At 37.2% G+C, this 23,523-nt stretch overlaps 1 protein-coding gene across 1 annotated transcript in view; it reads left to right on the top strand.

Moving 5' to 3' along the window:
• The window catches only part of LOC121327479 (ephrin type-A receptor 6-like), a 72,229-nt gene extending 65,524 nt beyond the window's left edge, over positions 1–6,705 (top strand). The window contains exon 4 of the mRNA XM_041271553.1: positions 6,449–6,705. Coding sequence (XP_041127487.1) covers positions 6,449–6,705 — 257 coding nt within the window. The remainder of the gene's footprint in view (positions 1–6,448) is intronic.
• The last annotated feature ends 16,818 nt before the right edge of the window (positions 6,706–23,523 follow it).

The raw sequence follows: 23,523 nt of genomic DNA, 5'->3' as shown, positions 1-23,523 counted from the left end.
ACTTGAAATAAGGATTGCATATTCAGAATTATCAGACACCCTGAAACCAGGGTTTGTTCTTCACTTACCATTTTCTATACTATCATAAAGACATTGATATGTCTTCCTACAGATCCCAACAATGGGATTTCACTGCTTCTGAAACTGAAAATGCAACAGAATATGTGCATGCTAGTGTTTCTACTCTACCCTGTCATATTTCACTGTACAACACTTTAGATCATGTAAGTTACGTTGTTTAAACACAGATTGTACTAGTAACACATGTTTTATTTTTAACCCTTGGCACATCAGGGTGCATTTTGTTTTCTGCAATTTAAACAACTACTGGGAAGGTATGTCCGTGCCATGAGGTAGTGACCAAGTATCAAATCTCAGTCTCCAGGTTCAGTCATCATTGTGTATTTTGCTGTGCCACAAGAGCCAGGCTCCAGTCACACACTTGACTGTTTTACTCAACAGTCATTTATCAGAGAGGGTTCATTACAGTAGCGCTGAAAAACAAGATTAAACAGCAGTACCCTAAATTTGAAATAAAGCTATTCAGATAATAACCTTTAGCATGGTTGTGTTAAATATTCAGATGCTTACTAAAAGCCTTACATCTTCAGGGGCTTGACAAAGACATAGTGGCACCAGCAACACATCTCAGAGCTGAATATATTGTGCCAAAAAACAATCGTGACACTTCCTGGCCTGTGGGAAATGACTTCTTAAAAGCACAGCAAAAACTTCAAGCAAAGTCACAGCGGCACCATCAACACATCTCGGAGCTGAAAATATTCTGCCAAAAAACAATCATGACACAACCTGGACTGTGAGAAATAACTGCCTAAGAGCACAGTGAAACTTTTTCAAGTAAAGTCACATAGTCAAGCATCCTGATCAAGGGCATCACTTCTGTGTTGTAAGAGATGCACTACAGTGCACCAGTAAACATCATACACATAGTACTTCAGAACAGTAGTGAGAGGTCAGAAACAACGTTGCAACTTCAATTAGAGTCTTGTTTTTCTGTGGCATTTGGTTTTGGCAATTTTCAGTCTCAACCATAAACAAGGTTAATGCTCCAATGGGATGAGTTCCCATGTCAGCTACTGTAGAGGGGTACTATAAACATACACTCGTAGCCTGATTTTCCTACCATGTCTGAGGAGTGTTAGATCATTAGGATATAAAAAAAGTATGAACAGACCTAGGAATGACCCACATGGGACTAGGCATTTAGTAGAATGTCCCCCCCAGATGGCAACTACCTAAGATCATTAACTCACATAATAAAATGTTAAAGGCCACAAAGTCTTCTTCAGACTGACACGGGACAATCTTGCAGACAAACAACACAGTCATGTGTAAACAGCCCTTGAGCAAACATCAAAACAAACAAAATAAAATACAGCAATACCAAAAAAATTTCAATCAGTTCCCATGTTCCAAAACACCCAGAAACACCAAAGTTGGTTTATTATGATGGGAAAAAAAAACAAACAAAAAAAAAAATGTTTTCACTTTGAACTGCAAATAGAAATAAGAATATTTTATGTTTTTAGATGAGATTACTTTGGCAACATTCCTATGAATAAACAGACGTTAAATGCCAATTCATTTAATACCTTCATATAGTTAAAGCACAAAAGCTGACTTGTAATACAGACTGCAGTATATTAATGAAATGCAAAACAGTTTTACATAAGGCCATATGATATGGTCTGAATTTCATTAATTGAAATTCAGCAGGAACTATTGCTTAAGCTTATATGTAATACAAGGTGCATCCCTTCTGTTTTTGGAGATTCAGCTGTTGGACCTTACTGTGCTGTTGGAACAGTATTTCTATAACAGGACATAGCTTTATTTAAGACAACCTGCCATACTCAATGTATTATGCACTACAATGTCATTTTCCAGTAGGTTTCAGGGGAAAAGAAGCAAACATCTCTTATTCAATGCAGCAAAGCAGTATTCATTTAGGGCTGTCATAGTTCCACAAACTGGAAACCTGGAGGATACCAAGACAGAAAAAAGACCATAGTCAGCCAAGAGAACAAAAAGTAGGTAAGATAAGTAGAATCTGAATGAGACTTTCACTTTAAGAGGTCATTATGAACTGGTTTGAATATAGCTAGCTAGCTAGTTAGATGTTCAATGAGACTGCAGATTAATGCTAATTTATTATTACATTCTTTATATGATTCCCAGAAAGTGCATATCTGAAATAATCCTTCCCAATGAAAGAGACTCAGGCTCCATGCTGTAAAACTAGTAATAAAAAATTCCATACAAAAAGATGACATTATTAAACTTGAGGTGCCCCTTCTATACAAATGAATAATAGCATGCCACAGGCTTATCTGTTGTGAGGCATGAATTATACATCAACTCTAAATCAGACTAGAGTAATTGATCATGTTGGTCTCTAAGGTATAGTAAACACATCACAGGGTTGAAATATCTACCACAAGAGAGAGAATATAATCATCTTACATACTTTCTCATATCCTGTCAGGAATTTCAGCACCTACCCATCAACCCACGATGGGGCCAAGAAAGTAAACAGAAAGGATTCAACCCCACAGATTCAGATTGGGTTTCTTTAATTCTGTGACAAATATGCCCAACGACTTATTTTTTGCACAACAGCAACAGAATAATCATAATGAAAAGTGTGTATGTATATATCTATATATCTATATCTATATATTCTTGAAGAATAGGCTTTAGCAGAAAAAGGCCTTCTAAGAAAATGTGACGTTCTCTTTGCTGAGCTAAACTAAAATATATTGAAGATATTTAAATTATTGGACATCAAAAAAAAAAAAGAGAAAACAGCTTAAAATACCAGTGATCAGCAGTGGGACATTGTTTAATATAGTGCAACCCACACACTTTCATCATCCAACTGGGTTTCCACCACAACTGGGACTATGTTTATAAAGTTATCTGTGGTAATTCTGCAACATTGTAACGATCACTCTGCACAACTGAGAAGCAGTTGTACTGTCCTCCCTAAGGAGATACTACTGGCCCAATATCTATAACTAACTAAGTCAGCAAGAGTGACAGACAGCAAAAGCAGGGACGTCAGAGGTGTCAATTTCATGAACAAACGGTTTATTGTTGTGAACTATAATGTAATAGATGAATATAATGCTAACAACTTATTGCAGAGAACATTTAGTGGAAGGTACAGGTGAGTAAGAAAGTAACGTGAACTAAACAAACATCCAAACAAACTAACACTAAAGTGAAATGAATGCAGTGTCCGGTGGGCCTCCAATAAACCCCCACACACACAAACACCACACCAATACAAAACCAACACACTGACAGGCAAAAGAGACAAAGGTGAATGAATAAGTATACGGGGAAAACAATTACAAAGACAGTCTTGATGGCAATGGATGATAAATGGAATTTAGGACTAACAAGCCCAGTGAAGCAATGCACATGTAATCCAAAGTAACAAAAGAACAAAACCAAAATTACAGGAACCAAAGGATCAAAGTAAAGTAGAAAAAAAAAAAAAACAGCAAACAGAAAAGGAATAATCTCACCAACAAATAATGAAGTCCCTAATAGAGTCCTGTACTGATGATGATGGATGAAGATTGATGAAAAAATAACGATCGTAGAAAATGGCGAGTCTGTTGAGTAGTACTGGGCTGAGTGGTGAACAGCCGTTTGGAAAATATCAAGAGGATCAGGAACAAAATGAAGACTGAACACACTAACAAAAACAAACCCTAAACAGACCTTGAACAGCAACTAAACTTAAACAAGTAACAGTGTAAACAAAAAAGAAAGGTTTAGACAAAATACAGGATTATCAAAAGAGTAAATGGATGCACCAGGATTTATCTAAAATCAAGTTAAAGTTACACTGTAACTAAGTAATATGCTGTTATTTGTAAAATGGATTCCTCACGAGAAAAGAAAGTCTTCTCTAGGCCTAGCCAGCCAACTTTAATACTGGTACTGGCTTCCAATGAGCTCTGAGATTGGAGGAGTGGATATCTGAATGAGCCAATGAGGGGAGAGGATGAACAGAGGGTGATAACAAGGAACTATAGGAAATTGAGTTTTAACCTGGCCAGGCTACTGACCCTAATTAAACCATGCCATAGTGGGCTTTTTTAAAAAAAAAAAAAAAATTTACCATAGTTTTTATTAGAGACTGTAAAAGATGGATGACTGCTTCTGATTTCTGCATTTGAATGCTTCCGGTTTCAATTAAATGCTATTAACCCTGCAAATGATTCTGAATGTGCTTGAAATACTCAAAGTCCTTGCTGATGGTCTCCACAGTTAACGTCCCCATGGCAGCTGTTGGGAAATTATTGTTTATTAAACGTTGCTCTGAGCAATCCAATGTATCGTGTTTATCTTTGTAAACATAAACAAACATAAAACATCATACAATTGTGTGAACTTCACAAAATCACATATATTACCTCCCGCAGACAAACATAAAAATAGAGCAAAGGTACTTTGCACAACAAAATAAAAAAGTTTCCTTTCATATTAACCTTGTTGCTTCGGGCAAAAATTTGAATATTACATCTGCAATTTAATTTCAAGGGGATATTACCAAAGCACACAGTATATGAAGTGGATTTCCGTGTTTATTTATCTATTGATTTATTTATGTATATAAGTATGTATAATTTAGTTTTTGATTGCATTTTTTATGCTTCAACAAACTTTGACGCAGTTCTATTAAATTCAATCCTAATAAAACACCTTTCCCATGCAAACTGCCTGGCGCTCAAGGACACAGAGAGCACCAAACAGGGATAGTGCACCTATGAGTGGAAGTAAAGCATATCCATGTGCATCCATCATGATTCACCCTTGGATGAAATGTCACAAGATTTTTTTTTTTTCTTAGCAGACACCCTTATCCAGTGTGACTTACAATTGTTACAAAATATCACAGTACAAAGTATCACATTACAAAATATCACATTACAGACAAGAGCAGTGGTAAAGTACAATAAAATCAGTAGCAAAAGATCACATTCAAATATATGAGCATGTAATAAGTATGATGAATGGATGAGAATTGTTTCAATGCAACTACAAAAAATGTGTATATGGATACCTATAAGAGTAAAGTCAAATACAAGATATAGGAAGTAGTAAAAAGCAATAGTAGAATATGGCAAGGTATGGAGCAGTTCAGTGCAAGTACAAGTTGATGCAATTAATGGTACAATTGGGTGCCAATTAGGTGCTAGTCTAATCTTGGGCTGTCTTACCTAAGATTCTGGAGTCTGAAGTCTGTGTCTGCAGACTAATGTTTTTAACCCAATGTAGAGGTCTTACATTGATGCTGCAATGTGTCTATGGGGTTAGGCTGTTTTTTTCACTTGGGAAATACCCTTCTTAACATAACCTCTCTTGCATGTTCTGTAAAGTGTACATGGTTCAATGTGGTGCTTGCTTCAAACACACTTACTGAGAGGATTACTCATGGCGTTACTAAAGAAATGGTAAGTTGGTTCTGTTGAATATGAAGGATGAGAACAAACTTCTAAGCCCATCACCCACATTGGGTTTTCCGCAAGCTATTCATTCCATTGTCATTATTTAAGCAATAATGCACAACAGGGTGTGTGTTATCATGAGATATAAATATGCTTTTGTGCTTACTTCAGCTGTAACCTTGAAGAGTTGTTAAGCTAACTTCCCAGAGCTGAACAGAATATTCATCTTCTCCACAGCCATATGAAACAGTCTATAATGATGTATCATGTGAAGCTTTTTTACTCAAGAAGTTTGACAATGAAGTTCTGGAGCATTTCCAGAGCTCACTAAAAGGCTCCTACAATACCTTCCTACTACAACTGTCATGGGAAGAAAACTGTGAACATCTAAACTGGATCTTCTTTCAGGATGAAAAATAAACGTTTTGACCAACTCTAGGCTGACAGTTAAAAAGATACGAAGAGTGCCCCAAGTCACGTAAACTATGAGGTGCCCTATCTTAAGACACATTTGTGGTATCACTTGATGTGGAATGATCCCTGTTAGAGTTGCTGTTGCCTGTTTTGGAACATACTGTGACAGGGGCTAAAAAAGATGCTACTTATACGTACCACCCAGTGGAAGACCCCGATGCTTGTGGTATATTTGAAACCATCTAAGCAGTGAAATTCAATTTAATAAGTTAATACTTTTCTGGATAATGACAGAAAATGGATGAACAGCATCATTACGTCCTACAGAGTGAGGACAGATTGAAATACATTTCTAAGAGCTGGAGCAATCAATTATCATTAAATGCAGTTAGACAAGAAGCCTGAAAATGTCATTTGTTTACGAGAATCTCACCTGTAACTGTGCCATTAGTAAACTGAACAAAATACAGCCATAGTTAGTTCCTGCCTACTGCTGCATCCTTATCAGATCTCTATGCCCAGAGGGGGCTCTGCTGTGTTTTTATCAGATCTCTGTGCCCAGAGGAGACTCTGCTGTGTTCTTATTGGATCTCTGTGGCCTGGAGAGGGATCTGCTGTGTTCTTATTGGATCTCTGTGCCCTGGAGAAGGATCTGCTGTGTTCTTATTGGATCTCTGTGCTCTGCAGAGGGATCTGCTGTGTTCTTTTTGGATCTCTGTGCCCTGTAGAGGGATCTGCTGCATCCTTACCAGATCTCTATGCCCTGAAGAGGGATCTGCTGCGTCCTTACCCGATCTCTGCATAGGGTTATGGTTAGGGTTAGAGTTAGGGTTAGGGTTAGGGTTAGAGTTAGGGTTCTGTGCATATTATTTCTACATGCTAATCTATGTTATAATAGTCTGTATAATATACTTCTATATTGCATTTTCTACAGCTTATTAATCATTTTTTATTTGTGTAGGATCTTTATCTATACAAGGTAGCTCCACTGTGACCAAACGTTATTTCCACTAGAATTTTAATAACCATGGTTTTGTTGCATGTTGAATTTGATAAAGGGGTTTCATAAAAGAAACGTTTCTCAATGGCATAAAAACATATAATGAAGTAATATACTTCTACCAGTGCAAAAGGTCAGCAACATTTCTATAGCAAAACAGATGGGGATGGTGTGAGTCGCCAAATATTTTGGTCAGAAATATTTATGGCTTTACAGTATTTTGTTTAAAGATAGTTGATACAGTTTAAGTATATAACTAAATAAAATAGATAAATAACAGCATGTTTTTTCTTTTCATTCAGCTATTTTATCTTGTTGTTACGAGGTGGAGGGCATTCCTTTGAAAAGGGGCGGGACTGACAATGATTTGAACCAATCGCATGACAGATGGAGACTCTCGCCCAGTGGTGTAAGGATACTAGAGCAATCGTTCAATCTATTTTTTTTTTCCTATGATGAGGTTTTAACCAATCACAGGCCATAATTTCTAACCACTGACTAACTGATATATACACTATATTTGAAAAAGTACTTTCTAAGTGATAATTTGTATAAACACACCTGAAAGGTTTGCTTAGCATTATATTTACTAGTCTTCATACATGTCTATTAGTCAGTTGTACAAGTATTTCCCATATTGATAATGTCAATATAGGTTACCAATATATACTGTGAATGAGATATAGTAAATAAATCCATAAATGGCAGTTGTAACATTTTGAAAATTATCTTTTACTATCTAAGGTACACGAGAGAGGTTTCCCTTAAAGAACAATGTTGCAAAGGAGTGCCCCTTCGTGGTTTGTGCCAGGTCTTTGAAAGGGTTTTAGAAATGTAGCTTGCAAGGTTTTGTTTTTGGCCCAGGGTCAAACCAAGTACTTCAAACTTACAGGGGCATTAATGAGTGGATCAAAGCTTTACATGTTCACTTTGAGTGGACTGTGCTACAGAATCTCAGCCAAAAAGACTACCTGACAATCATTCTGTTTGAAATGAGTGCTGAATTCACATTTAAGAGGCATAGAGATTAAGCAAATTTATTTGTGGCACATTTCCAAGAGATACACTTTTTTTTCCTGCCTGCGAGCACAAAAAAAGCTGAAAACTCAAAGCCAAAGTAGAGTCTTTGATTAACAGTGCATACAGCTAACATAAACATGCACATATATCATATCTTTATACAGAGGCTGTGTTCTTTCTATGGTAGATGGGCCAATTCTCCCACATTTGTTAGGAAACCCACCATTTAGCCAAATGCCTCTTCTATTAAATATAAAACCATACAGGTCCTGCCTAAAGCTATCTACTGATCTGGCATTAATTAATATCACCCTGCAGCAAAGCAAGCAAAATGCTCTGATACCGGCAGACTTCACTGAGTGGTCTGGAACAGCCAGCAAACCTGTGATAGGCAAGATCAGAAATTCAGCATTACAGGTGCTGCTTGAATTGAGGGTCTTTTTTGGGTCATCTGTCACATGCTGTACATTATAACCCCCACCCCCCCTTCCCACCCCTTATCCCCCTTAGTCATGAGCACTACATTCTCAAGCATCAACATTTAAATCAGTTTTAAATTAACCCAATCAAAGGCAACAAACCAAACATATTTTTACCCAGAAGTAAGCATAATCTGCAGTGTCATCTGTATCGTATATTGATCTGTTTAAGCACCCTTCTACAAACTGAAAAGCTAGCTTTTGTCAGCCAGGCTTATAGCATATGCTCAAGCTGTCTACTAGACAAGCCTTTATCTCAGTTTTTACTCCCCCTGGTTGGGACAACTGTCTTCACTAACTAGTGGTCAGTGCATTTATAATTCTTTCAGAACATGTATTTGCATATCAAAGTGTCAAGATATGAGTAAACATTCTTTATGGTTCCATCTGTTCCAGTCCCCATTGAGACACAGAAAAAAAAATGTTGGTATCATTCAGGAACATTCCTCCTTCAAGTTTATTAAAATATTCTGTAGAGTACTTAGGGAATAAGGAAAGTTTGAATGCCTGTCAAGTGGCTGTCAGTGATGTCTTTATATACTGTAGTTTGGTACTCTAACTCACCCCAATCAAAGCTCATGGCTGTGATTTCGTACAGGACTGTCAGCTAGAAATAATATTTCAATTGCATTGCAATATCTTATATTCATATTAATACTAAGGCACTGTAAAATGGCTATATTTCTGCAACTTATTTACAGGGCCATTTAAAGTAGACTGCTTTAGCATGGCATAAAAGCAAATTCCTGTACAATTTACGAATAGAATAAGGGCAACTTGGGGTGTGATATCCCATTGGGCAGTCCATGTGGCCATAAGTGGTGCCACCAACGTGTCACATAGTCAGGATGGTACAACAGGAACTGCAAATGCCTCTGCAGGCTTGTGAAACAAAGAAGACCTAATGCCAACTGTGTGTTTACTTTATAACATGACACAAAGCATTAGTAATGTGTCATTAAAATATAATATGCTGTTGATAAAGGTAAAAATTGATTTAATATTACACTGATAGATTTAGTAGAAAAGGATCCTTAAACAAAAGTGCGACAAAAATATATATATCACAACTGCAGACTTTCAGAATGCTGCCCTGCCCTGCCCTGTAATCAAGATACACAAAGGAAGGGACGCAGGCTACTGATCACATTTGAAATGATCTCATTTGAAGGTGTTCACCCCAAGTTTATTCGGGGGCTCTGTAGAGTATCTGTGGGAAGCGAGGTGAGGAGAGGTCAATGGTGTTATGGAAGCCGGCTTAACAAGAGTCACACTCAAGCGAGTCAAATTTGTTTGCCTGATTGTGGTGTCTAAGGAGTAGACAGGCTGCAGGGACTACATCTATTACATTATTGATCTGGCTTGACGCTGAAGGGGACTGCGGATTGAGAATTTCTAATTTACCAGGTGTACTTTTATTTTTGGGGGAAGCAAGACAAGTAATAGAAACTGATCTTTACTGCAGAAATGATAGTGTGTGCAGCATGGAGAAGTAATCACAGTGCAAGAAGGGGGATTGGCAATAAAATAAATCCTTGCTCCTGAGGCCTCAAAGGAAAGTAATGGAATAGAGAGGGATTTCGAAGGGGGATTTATTTGTGAACCTGTTAAAGCCAATGCATTTGTAGTCAAAGCGTGTAGAGGAAATGTTGTGTGGCTATTGAACCCTCTAAATTAAACGGACACTGTTCTTTTTGTCATCCTTTGCACTTTCTCCCTGTAGTCCAAAGAGATTTTCTATGCCTTTCAGAGGTGAATAATGCGAATCAGAAGATACTAGCCCTGGAATTGCACACCTATTGCTTTACATTTAGCGTCTGCATTGTTAAAAGTTAGAATACTTTATTTCAAACAACTAACCAGTGAGGAAATATGCTGCTCCTAAAGAGAATACAAATGTGCTTTTTAAAATTTTTCCAGTTGCTGATAATGCAAATACAGTATAATTGTAAATCTCGAAAAACTACTCACTCCTAAATCTTTTGTAGTCATCTTTGTATTACTTTAGTATAAATACATGTTAATTTGGATTCATATGTTGTTTTTTTCTGACTTTATGTGAACGAAAAGACACACATCTTCCCATTTTCCCATTGGAAATAGAAATATTTTGAAATATCACTGTCCTGGTCACAAAAGTAACGTTTGTGGGGAATAATAGCCATTTTCTATACTTTTGAGGCATAAGTAATTAGAAAATAACACTTTCTACCCAGGAACAAAAATTGTGTTACACAGTGTAATTTAACTATTAAACTTGGCAGCTTTTATATTACGGGTCATGCATAATCGTGTAATAACTGGGCAACTTTTTTGCTCTTACATTCTGGCTACTGGTGGAATAAGCATGTAATAACATGGACATTAGCTGTGCCATTATGGTTTCATGTTATTACAGTCGGTACAGTTATACAATTCCCTTGCAATTACACAGCACGTAATGTGTTAAAGTAGGAACCAAATTATTACAATGAAATTACATGCCTATATACTGTATGCCATCTAATCCTAAGTGCTGCTTCCAATTCTAACTCACACATGTCTGTGGCAGAGGGTTATAGTTCTTAGTCCTGCTGAGGGATAAACTGTTCCATACTACTCCATTTATCAGCACTGCAGGAAGGTGCCTAGATATGTAATCTAGAATCATGCTTATTCCAATGGGAAAACAATAGTTATTAAAAAGTTGAACCCTACAATAATTGACACAATATTGTAAATTACACTAACCTGGAGCCAGAGGCTGTTTATAACCTACTGAGAAAAAAAAAAATCTTCTGTGGTCTACTAATATATATTGAACATTGTACAATGAACATACCTGTACAGCACAGCATCAGTGGGTTCAGTTCTGACATACTTCCTGAAACTAAAATGATTTAAATGAAGCCTTTTTTATTCTGTTTTTTATTTCTCCTGACCATATCTGTTTGTCTACTGCGAGCCTTCAGAAACACTGGCTTCTGTTTTAGCAGATTAGCGGTTGCATATTCAATTACCCCTTTACCACTGTACAGTGAGACACCACTAAATCTATACAGGTTATAATGAAAATGGCTTTGTGCAAATTCAATTTTTTTTTTCATTCTACAATTTGTTCATAACTTTTCTTGTTCTTTTCTTTTTAAGAACAATAAAAGAGGACAGAGTATAACCTGCTCTGACACCCCTCCAGTAAAATTGTCCGTCTCTGATCGATTCTCATTGATTCTGCCTGTCTCAGCTGATCTAGCTATGAGATTGGTCTCTCTGGAACTGCCACCTGCTGGAGAAAAAGATTATTTTAATTGGGTGTATCGCATCCAACAGTGTCAATGTTGTAGTTTGTCTTCAGACCTAATAGTGGGAAAGTTGATGCAATCCTTTATTTATGACAGAAACTGTTGTGTAGAGTGCACTACCACCCTAAGAGCAGTGCATTATGTATTTTGACAGATGGTGCCCTCTGATTTCATACATTCTAAATGGATTTGTTTACATGATTCACCAAAGTGTCTGCTGCAGAAGAAAAAGGAAGAGACATTGCATTGAAGTGTCTCATCAGTGCTGAAAGATGCAAGTGTCCTCTTTTTACAGAACTGGTGTAGGGGAGGTTGGAATATTTCAGTGTATTGCTTCAGCTTAAAACATTCATCTCTTTAAAGTTTGTTAACTTTTACTTTGTTACTCTAAAGTAAAATCGGTGTCTTTATATAAACCACGGTTAGTTTATGGCTAGGTGCACGTTTGAATAGCTGTTTCCAAAGTACACTGTGAAGATAATCTGAAAGGTCTGTGGTGTGCACACTATATCGTTGCTTTTTATGGTCACCAGTATAAAAAAAAAAGTTGCATTCTAGTGCTCGTCACACCTCCAATGACAGGCAACATATTGAAGTGCAGTTATCAGTAAGCATTTTGCTGCTTTCTTCATTTCTGCAACCCATTGTAGCTTTAGCCTGACCATTTTACATTCATTAGGATGCACAAGCTGAACTGCTTTGTTTACGGAAAACTCCTACAAGGGTCATTAGCTTCCACCTTCCTGTCAGCAAAGTTGTTACCCTGAGAAATTGAATTGAAATGGAAGAGAACAAGAGATTGCTTACAGACTGTAAATAGTATGGGCAGAAAGCTATGGGAATGCTGTGGTAACCTTGTTAGACAATATTGGTAGTCAGCATCAAAAGATCAGCTGTGATGGAGAGCAACAATTCAATCCATTGGAATAATACATTACCAAGAAAAATACATTGCCTCACTGTACTGTACTTTTGTTTTGTTAAATACAGGTTGTCTAATGGGTAGCACTTTACACTGTGTCGCTAATCACACAATTACAATTCAATTATGCATAGTTAAGAACATAAGAAGAACATAAGAAAGTTTACAAACGAGAGGAGGCCATTCGGCCCATCTTGCTCGTTTGGTTGTTAGTAGCTTATTGATCCCAAAATCTCATCAAGCAGCTACTTGAAGGATCCCAGGGTGTCAGCTTCAACAACATTACTGGGGAGTTGATTCCAGACCCTCACAATTCTCTGTGTAAAAAAGTGTCTCCTATTTTCTGTTCTGAATGCCCCTTTGTCTAAACTCCATTTGTGACCCCTGGTCCTTGTTTCTTTTTTCAGGCTGAAAAAGTCCCTTGGGTCGACACTGTCAATACCTTTTAGAATTTTGAATGCTTGAATTAGGTCGCCACGTAGTCTTCTTTGTTCAAGACTGAACAGATTCAATTCTTTTAGCCTGTCTGCATATGACATGCCTTTTAAGCCCGGAATAATTCTGGTCGCTCTTCTTTGCACTCTTTCTAGAGGAGCAATATCTTTTTTATAGCGAGGTGACCAGAACTGAACACAATATTCAAGATGAGGTCTTACTAGTGCATTGTACAGTTTTAACATTACTTCCCTTGATTTAAATTCAACACTTTTCACAATGTATCCGAGCATCTTGTTAGCCTTTTTTATAGCTTCCCCACATTGTCTAGATGAAGACATTTCTGAGTCAACAAAAACTCCTAGGTCTTTTTCATAGATTCCTTCTCCAATTTCAATATCTCCCATATGATATTTATAATGTACATTTTTATTTCCTGCATGCAGTACCTTACACTTTTCTCTATTAAATGTCATTTGCCATGTGTCTGCCCAGTTCTGAATCTTGTCTAGATCATTTTGAATGACCTTTGCTGCTGCAACAGTGTTTGCCACTCCTCCTACTTTTGTGTCGTCTGCAAATTTAACAAGTTTGCTTACTATACCAGAATCTAAATCATTAATGTAGGTTAGGAATAGCAGAGGACCTAATACTGATCCCTGTGGTACACCGCTGGTTACCACACTCCATTCTGAGGTTTTTCCTCTAATCAGTACTTTCTGTTTTCTACATGTTAACCACTCCCTAATCCATGTACATGTGTTTCCTTGAATCCCAACTGCGTTCAGTTTGAGAATTAATCTTTTGTGTGGGACTTTGTCAAAAGCTTTCTGGAAATCTAAATAAACCATGTCATATGCTTTGCAATTATCCATTATCGATGTTGCATCCTCAAAAAAATCAAGCAAGTTAGTTAGGCACGATCTCCCTTTCCTAAAACCATGCTGACTGTCTCCCAGTACCCTGTTACCATATAGGTAATTTTCCATTTTGGATCTTATTATAGTTTCCATAAGTTTGCATATAATAGAAGTCAGGCTTACTGGTCTGTAGTTACCTGGTTCAGTTTTGTTTCCCTTTTTGTGGATCGGTATTACGTTTGCAATTTTCCAGTCTGTCGGTACCACCCCTGTGTCAAGAGACTGCTGCATGATCTTGGTTAGCGGTTTGTAAATTACTTCTTTCATTTCTTTGAGTACTAATCACACAATTACAATTGAATTATGCATAGTTACAATGCACTTAATCTAAACATATTTTTGCATGATACAACCCTAACCCTATCCCTAACTCTATACCTAACTGTAAACCTAACCCAAACCCCACTAATCTTAACTCTAACTCTAACCCTAACCCTTTTCTGATGCAATTGTGTGGGCGAATCTGACTACATTAACACACGCGTATATATATAGAGTATATATATATATATATAGATATATATATATATATATCTATATATATATATATATATATATATATATATATCTGACAGACAGATATACACGTCTTGCTGGGGAAAAAGCTATATTTATCAAGTCTATATTTACATAGAAGGAAATGAGAAGTTAATATTGAGATTGCTGATCTGCAACAAGCTTACATGAGATCTAGATGAACTGATCTGAATTCCCTTGCTAAGTTCTACCAGCTCATAGTGCTCGCCACACTATCTATTGCCTCATGTGCTTGTGTTGCTATTGTTTTTTTAATGAAAGAATTCAGGACGATTGATTCCTTTTCTGAAAATTGTCAGCATGAAAGTATGTGATCTCTAATGAAATAGACCTCCTCAACAAGGACCATACATACTCAGTAATCAGTTCACTTTTGTATGTATTGAAGCAATTCTTTTTTGTCTGTGTCAAACGCATTTCATACACTGGTGCATTATTTGCAATGGCATTTCAATGACAGAAGGGAATATTTTTACTCTATTTTATTCAGTGTTTCTCTCAACATCTATTATAGAAAAGGTCACCCCTGGTGTAGTATGACACACATGAGAGTCACTTTGCATGTACATGTTCTGTATGTATTGTGTCACTTTATGTTTTTAGCAGCAGTTCTGTTAGTAGAGGAAGTGAATGATAGCACCCCTCAAGGCTACATCAGGGCAGTCTAAGAAATCATGCTAAATGCATTGGTGACAGCACATCGTTCTTGACAGGGCTCAGTGTGTGAACTGGGGCCTGCGTCCATACAGACAGACACAGGAGCACTGAGTGATGAACAGTGTTTAGCACCCATGGTGCGAATGACACTGTTTATTTGGAAGATCACGTTTTGAATAGCCCCACCTATAGTCTTACAGGTTTTTTTTTTTTTTTTTTTTTTTTTTTTAATTATGTTTTGTATGCTGTGATATCACGTTACTAAATTATCTAAACCCATCTGTGGTTTCAGATGGTTTCTAAATAGCCTGGCATTCTTATACAACTTCTTCTGCCAATGAAGGCAATCCAATATTACTTATTCAAAATAAAAACTTTAATTCAGCCTATGATTAAACTATTGTAAACTGAAGGTGTTTGGGGGTATCTAGTCACATTTTGCCTGGAGAACAAAATCACATTGCTTTAGTGCACAAGATCAGAGAAGGGTACAGTGTATGAAGACCATTGCATCCATTCTAGATTGATTTACTTACAAGTGATGAATTGAATAGGAAACTCTCAATTACAGAGTTGCTGTACTCGTTGTTCCCTGGCTGGTAGAGAATTTTCTGTAATAAATGTACTTTATCATTCAAAGGAAGCCACATATCAATTCATTTATATATAATGTGACACCAGATGTCATCATTTGTGAAGATTTTCAAAAATAAAGGAACAATAAAAATGCTGCCATTATATAATATAGTGTTTGAAAATATGTACATTGCTGCCTTATGTACAGCAACCTAGTCAGTTCTGTGCAAGATACAGATTCCAGGGAGTACAGGGTCCTGCACAACTGTGTAATAACATGGTAATAACCGGCTAACTTCATACATTTACATGGCAGCTACTGGTGCAGTCAGTTTGTAATTGCATGGGGATGGGTCATGGTGTTATCATGTAATGCAGCAGGTGTACACAATGTTGTTCACAAGACCATTCTGTGTAATTACACATTATTTAGTGTGTAAAAGCAGGAAACATTGGTCACTGCAAAGTAATTACAAAGTAATTACTACTTGTGCCCTATGATTTAAAGTGCTACTAAAATGTCTTTGAGAAGTTGTATAGAGCCATCAGAGTGGTAAATTAATTTCTCATCTGGCTAGAAGAGCAGAAGTGTCAGCTACACCATTCCTCTGCAGTGGCCTGGTCCTCTGGAGCACATGATGGGTGGATGCTGTTTTTGACTCTGCATTGTAGCACTTGATAGTTTGTGACAGGTTTCTGTCTTGCTCAGACTAATGCAGAGCTAAAGAGTCACAGTTCCACACTTACTGTGTTATTACATTACCATCAGCCAATCAGCTTCCAGCTCTAGCAAGCTTCTATCTGACAGTAAATGACAGCTGGACCGTCACAACATCAACTGTGAATCAAACTTAACTCTTTACATTCAGCTCTATTCATTTTCTGTGTGTCTGTCAAGCAAGGTAACAGCCAGCCTTTTGCTTGAGGTCTCGTTTGAAAGAGCAGGCCTGGGGCTTTCCAAAGACATATTTGTCCGGATCAGATGTTCCTAGACAAACCTACAATTCACTGAAGTCAAAGGTCACATGACCGGACTCTGCTCTGTAAGTTCCGTTTTGTGCCTTTAATTAAATTGCTTCAAAAGACTTCTGGGTTCAGTCTCTTTTAAAAGTGCAGGAGTGGGGGCTTCTAATGATATCACACTTGCCTGTATAACAAGTTCTTACAGAGAACTATAATGACCAGAATGCAATGTTTCAGTCCTGGGAGAGGAGTCAATTCTCTAGGTGTGTTTTTGTGCATATAACTCAGACACTTAGGCACTACAATAACCAGCATGCATTTTTTCTAAAAGGGCAGACTTGGGGTCCAATGCTGTCTCACTTGACAGGATCATTTGTTCCTAGCAAAAAAACTACAAAGCCCATTCAAACACCTGCAAGGAGACTGCAGCTGAGTTGTTATAGTACTCATTTGGTAAAAATGTTAATAAAGCAGTTGCTTTTTATCTGATGTATTTATTTATTTATTTTTCCCAGGTTCATTTCATATTGAATTTTATTAGTATGATACAGTGTTTTTTTAAGCAACCTATGATTATAAAAATATAATAGTGATCAAGCATATTTTTTCTTGGAAAGCTATCAATTTTTATACATGTGTTTTAGTCTGTGCCACATATAATATATCTGACCCTGTTGATCCTTATGTCATATGAAAGTTCATTTTGTGACCTTTCATTTGATACTTAACACTTGCTAGTACTACACTCAAGGAATAACTTATAAATAAATAAATAAATAAAAACAGTACAAAACAAACGAAAATAGGGCTGAGTGTAAAGAGTTAAAATCAATCCGTCCAAATGCTGGCTTTATCATTTTGACTTGCTTTAATTAAATTTAATTGGCCAACAACTACTAAACAAAGACACAACTGGTCCAAATATGTTTTATTATCCACCAAAAACAGCCAATAAATACTTTTACCAACAAAAGCAACCAATCCTGTTCCTGTAACTGTTCCAATCACGGACTGTCAGCTTCAGTGGAGCTCAGCATCTTTCAACAACAGCACACCCAGACAAGAACAGTTCACTAATATTGCTCCATTCAGATGTCTGGCACTGCCCAGACAAATTATAAGCAGCTCTGACAGATAAAAATGTTATTTTGTTTAATAATGTTTATTTTATTTTTTTTCCCCCTTTAACTGTGTGTATGCTTTATGAACATTTTCGGGACTATTTTTTTTAAACTTGTCAGTGGAAAGGTACCTGCCATTATAAGTTCAAGGTAAATGTATGTACAGATCTGCCTTCTGTTAATGCCCTCACCTTCGACCCAGGATGAACAGCAACTTCAGTCGCGGTCAATGACCACACGGTAGGGCCTTCAACAGGCACTATGGCTCAAATAGGTATCAATTTAATTGGTTGTACAAAATAAAAAATGTTAAAAAAATGTGCAATGTTAAGCTGATTTGCATCTACATTCATACCTGGTAATTAATATTTTAAAATAGTCGGTTGCAGAGAGTCTCCTGAGAGAGGTACTCCAAATCCATGTACACAAATACAGGCAAAAATAGCTGATGCAGCAAAAAGAAAATTGCATTTGCGCTGCTAACTGAAAAAAAAAAAAAAAAAAAAAAGATTATCCCTGGACTAATAAAAATCAAATACCAACCTACCTCCACTACCTACCTACCTATCTATTGTGCCGATATACATAAATACTTTAAGGTATGTTGTGCACAGCCCTATTCCTAAATATAAAATTGTCTTAGTCTATCAAACATCTTTATTTTTTTAATGTGATAAGAACATAAGAACATAAGAAAGCTAGCAAACGAGAGGAGGCCATTCGGCCCATCTTGCTCATTTGGTTGTTAGTAGCTTATTGATCCCAGGTTTAACATTGCTGGCAGCGTTAGGTGGGTGGATCCAATATAAAGTAAGAAAATGCCATGATTTTGCTTCTAAATCATAACCATGTTTGCCTTGGGGTAAACATATCTGTCTTTGGATGTATGGTAAAAGCAAATTAAACTAAATGACTTTTTAGAACCCCAGTAGCAGACAGTCGTGTGATCAATTGTTTATATTTGAGCAGACGCAATACAATCAGAGTCATGCAGATGTGCAAAACTATAAACAGAATAACTACAGCTTGCACAAAACTAATACATACATAAATAATAAAAGAGGAAATGATATAAGCCAGTCATGCCATAATAAGAGCCCGGGCAGTAGAGACTGACTCCTCTACCCTCGCTGGTCTCGCCCAGTTCAGCCTGGCAGTGGTCTCTCTGGATGAGCAACATCTCTGAATATGCAAACTGAACTCCATGCCTCTACCCAATGAGTCAGCATTAAGTAAAGCACCAATAAGTTTAGATTTTTCCTATAAATGGGCAAAAGAGGGGGGATATTTTGAGAATGTTACATACACACACACACACACACACACACACACACACACACACACACACACACACACACACACACACACACACACATATATATATATATATATATATATATATATATATATATATCAGCTTTTTTTGAGATTCAAGTTGCATTATACTAACTCAATTGCAAGAGGCAGCCTCATTTTAACAAAAGAAGAAAAGCATTTCCATAAAGATCAGTAATAGAATGATACATGCTCCAATTAAACTTTCTAAAGCATGACACAGAATCATAAAGGATTTGTGTAGGAGAAAACTACAGTTAAAAAAAATACAGGTGCCTGCACATTAAAAAGGTAACCTTTTATGTGAGAACTATGCCTTGCACCATCCTTTATTCACAATTCTTATAATTGGGCTGGTTCAGGTAACAGCTTTGGCTGGTGTATTCAGTGCTGGACTGGTGACAGTGATTTTCAGGTGCGGACAGAACCACAAGACATAGAAACACAATGTCCAAAATGCAGCCTCTCAGAATTTACTCAGTGCTTAGTGGTCTAGATAGAAATCCAAACATAGCTTTTATCAATGAATGACAGCTACGTCAGCTATCATCATGCTGTGGGCCGGTATAATAAGGTAATGAAGGGATTCAGCTAGCAGCACTGCTTATTTAAGAAAACAGCTTCCTTCTGCATATTTTCTGTTGGCTATTGTTGTGCCAATTTAAGAGCTATTTCAATAGCCTTCTTTGGAGTTCTGAATTACAAATGTTGTATCTTGTCGTGGTACAGGATTTTTCCTGAATTGTTTAACTGGGTGCAGGTTTGAATCAAAATTTTGAATCTCTTTGTGGAAAGAGACAATTCCATGTATGTTAGTATGTTAGTATGTTCAGTGTTCTCACATGCTGGCAGGCTTGCAGTGTGCATAGATCAGTGAAAACCTGTTCATTTCAGGAAGAGAAAGGTTCACTGGAACTAATGGCATGTTAATTCAGTACACACACAGTATGGGTTTTACTTCTGCTCATTAGTGTAAGCAACATGTAACTATGTAGGATGGGTGGTCTCTTCATTTGATTAAATGTATGGAATGTATTGCCATTGTGTGCTTACTTCACCTTGCAAAACACATTGCAGTACAGTATTCTAAAGACCAAATGTGTACTGGTGAAGCATTCTCTAAAGTTATGATATGCTATCACAATATGCAGGCCTCTACACAATATGTGTAACAATACTGAGGCTTTTATTCATGCTGGTATATTTAGGAATACTAAAAGAAAGGTATATGATTCTATGACAACAGTTTTACTCATTGAAGACTTCTAGCTGAGTTGTTTGTCAAGGAATGTGTCTTTTATACATTTTATATATTCTTTTCATATAAGAACAGACTGCAGGGAAATAGTGTCTAGCGGTAAATGTGATTCATATTCATAGACAGTTGGAAACCATATTTCTGTTACAAACTAAAAAACAAATCATTAAACCCAGGGTGGTGGTGAAGGTGGTGGTGGGGTTACAAATGGGTAGGTGGGAAAGCTTACCAGCCAATATAAATCCCCATCATCCAAAGCCTGGCACAGCCTGTTAGGAAACATGAGCACAGCCACAGCCTTTTGGTGGGTGGGCAATATCTGTAACTGGTCAAAATGTGTATGCAGCAGCACGTGTTTCTGGCTGGAGCAATAGCCGCTCAAACAGACTGATTCGGCATCCACCTATTCAGTATGACCTTTTTCACAAACAGCTGCAAGCAATTCAGTAGGGTTTATTTATTTATTTATTTAATAATAGTTTATTCATTTTTAATTATGCCAGCATAGCTTCCAACATCTAAAACAAAGTATCCTAATCACCCTTCAATAGTGGCATTGTTTATTTCTTAAATCACATCTAATCTGAATATGAAGCATTTTCTTCTTTATGACTCAACATGAATAAAACATTTGTTTTAGCATTCAAAGGTGCTGTTTGACCTTTATATCCACAGAGCAATTACAACATTTAGCCACATGGAGGCACTGTTCAAATGGAAAAACAATAACTGCCCAGGTCTGCAGTAAATAGTTAGACATGCTGGCTCATTATTCCCTGGCAGAAAATCACTTATAACCCGGCTAACCCTCAAAGTTGATTTCAACAACAATCTTTATATTATTTTGCACAGCCCTGCCTGCATTTGCAATAATGAATGAAAAATGTGAGAGTTAGTTCAATAGATATGATCAGAACTGCAATATGAAAAAGGGTTAAATCAAGACGAAATTATAAACAGACCAGCATCAACCAAAACCAGCTTCCTTGTTCACTGAGCACTTTGAGAAAAAGAAGCCGCAATGAGAGATGTTATAGATCTGCCTGACACTGCCATGCTTTGTGGTGTTACTTTTTTATTATGAAATTAAACATAAGGCCTTTGAGACTAGCTATTTAAGGGAATGGATGGGTCTCTGCGTTTTATTTCTCTTTGAAAAACCCATGTAGAAATTGCCTTCTAAATATTCATGCAGCAGTAAGGTGGTCTTACTACAGGCTTGTTCCAGTGCATTAACATGTGCATTCTTTTTATTATCACCAATCCATGATGTTTATATATATTCCCTTTTTAACCTTGTTGTAAATATATTGTTTCAAAATGAAGGCTATAACACTGTGTAAAGAAATGTAACATAAATTAGATAAAAACTATCAAGTCGAGTTTCTTAACAGCAAGTATAACCATTAGAAATGTACAGTACAAAACAGTCACCAAGGTTTTAAAATCTAGTTTAAATGGTGATGGTTAGGTGTCTTGTAATTGACCGTGGCCAAGGTCAGTTATATAGATGGAAAAAAAAAAAAAAACTATTGTTTTATTTGTATTTTTTGTTTGTATCTGATGATATTTAAGTGTGATTTGATCGAATAAGGGAGTTTGGAACTTCTGCGTCCACACCACACACACTTCTGTATTGTTCATGAAAACAAACAGTCCAGTGATATTTATATTAAAAAAATTAAGGATTTTAAAATTTCAGAAGCGGTTTTGTTTTAATGACCGGTAGATATTATATCTCTCTTTTCAAAACCTACATCGCAGCGACCCACCTCAGGATATGTGCTGACACGTTTTGACCCGGGCTGAGCAAGACAAAATGCATGACTGCTATTTGTAAGCCAACGAAATAACAAACAGCCTCGCCTGCGTGAAGATTTCACTTCCACTAGGAACTTTTCTGTTTATTCTGTTTAGCCATATTTTTGTTGATTGAGACACATCATAAGCCAGATTGCAGCAGGGATGAAGAAACATTGATATGTGCATTGTGCACTTGGGTCTGTCACCAGCTCAACCCTGCTTTATCAAAAGCAATGTGAAATCATATAGCTGACCTGGGTCCTGGCCAGGGTAGAGCATGCCAGTGTAAAAGGGGCTTCAGATAGAAACCAGATGAGTTTGCTGGCATTGTACTTTAATATTTTTCTAAAGATACAACTGAACACGATAGTAGAGCACCTTCCAAAGCAAGATACTTTGGGTTATTGAAGTTTCAAGCTGGCAGACAGAAATAAATGACACTGACTTGTCAGCAGTACATGAAATGTTTACACGTTGAAAGGTGGCACCCTTTGTGATAATGCTGCTCATGCTAATTAGTAGTGAACTGATAACATCTTCTTTACAGTGTTCAGCGCATTCTAACAGTGAATTCCTACTGTGACACATTGGCTGGATTCTGACAACCACGAGCATGGAAATGGCACCACTGATACAGTCTGTTAAAGACCCCTTCTTTGCCAATTAAATGTATTCTCTGCACCCACTCTATACACAGAATGGCTGAGGCTGCTGAATAAGATCTAACTCTTAAAGGGTTGTGATTTCTGGAATGAAAGGTTGGAATGTCTCCTGTGTGCATTCTGTAAAAGTTTATCAGCGCTCTCACAATGGAAGTTGATCTGGAACAGCAAGGTTAGATGTGATCACTGACAGTTTATCAGAGTTCTCACAATGGAAGCTGCTCTGGTACAGCAAGGGTAGGTGTGATCACTGACAGTTTATCAGAGCTCTCACAATGGAAGCTGCTCTGGTACAGCAAGGGTAGGTGTGATCACTGACAGTTTATCAGAGCTCTCACAATGGAAGTTGCTCTGGTACAGCAAGGGTAGGTGTGATCAATGACAGTTTATCAGAGCTCTCACAATGGAAGCTGCTCTGGTACAGCAAGGGTAGGTGTGATCACTGACAGTTTATCAGAGCTCTCACAGTGGAAGCTGCTCTGGTACAGCAAGGGTAGGTGTGATCACTGACAGTTTATCAGAGCTATCACAATGGAAGCTGCTCTGGTACAGCAAGGGTAGGTGTGATCAATGACAGTTTATCAGAGCTCTCACAATGGAAGCTGCTCTGGTACAGCAAGGGTAGGTGTGATCTCTGACAGTTTATCAGAGCTC

This window comes from Polyodon spathula, chromosome 15 (genome assembly GCF_017654505.1).
Source record: "Polyodon spathula isolate WHYD16114869_AA chromosome 15, ASM1765450v1, whole genome shotgun sequence".
In the NCBI taxonomy this organism is placed as follows: domain Eukaryota; kingdom Metazoa; phylum Chordata; class Actinopteri; order Acipenseriformes; family Polyodontidae; genus Polyodon; species Polyodon spathula.
Note: the sequence above shows the minus strand (reverse complement) of the source record. Positions and strands in the feature narration are given on the sequence as shown.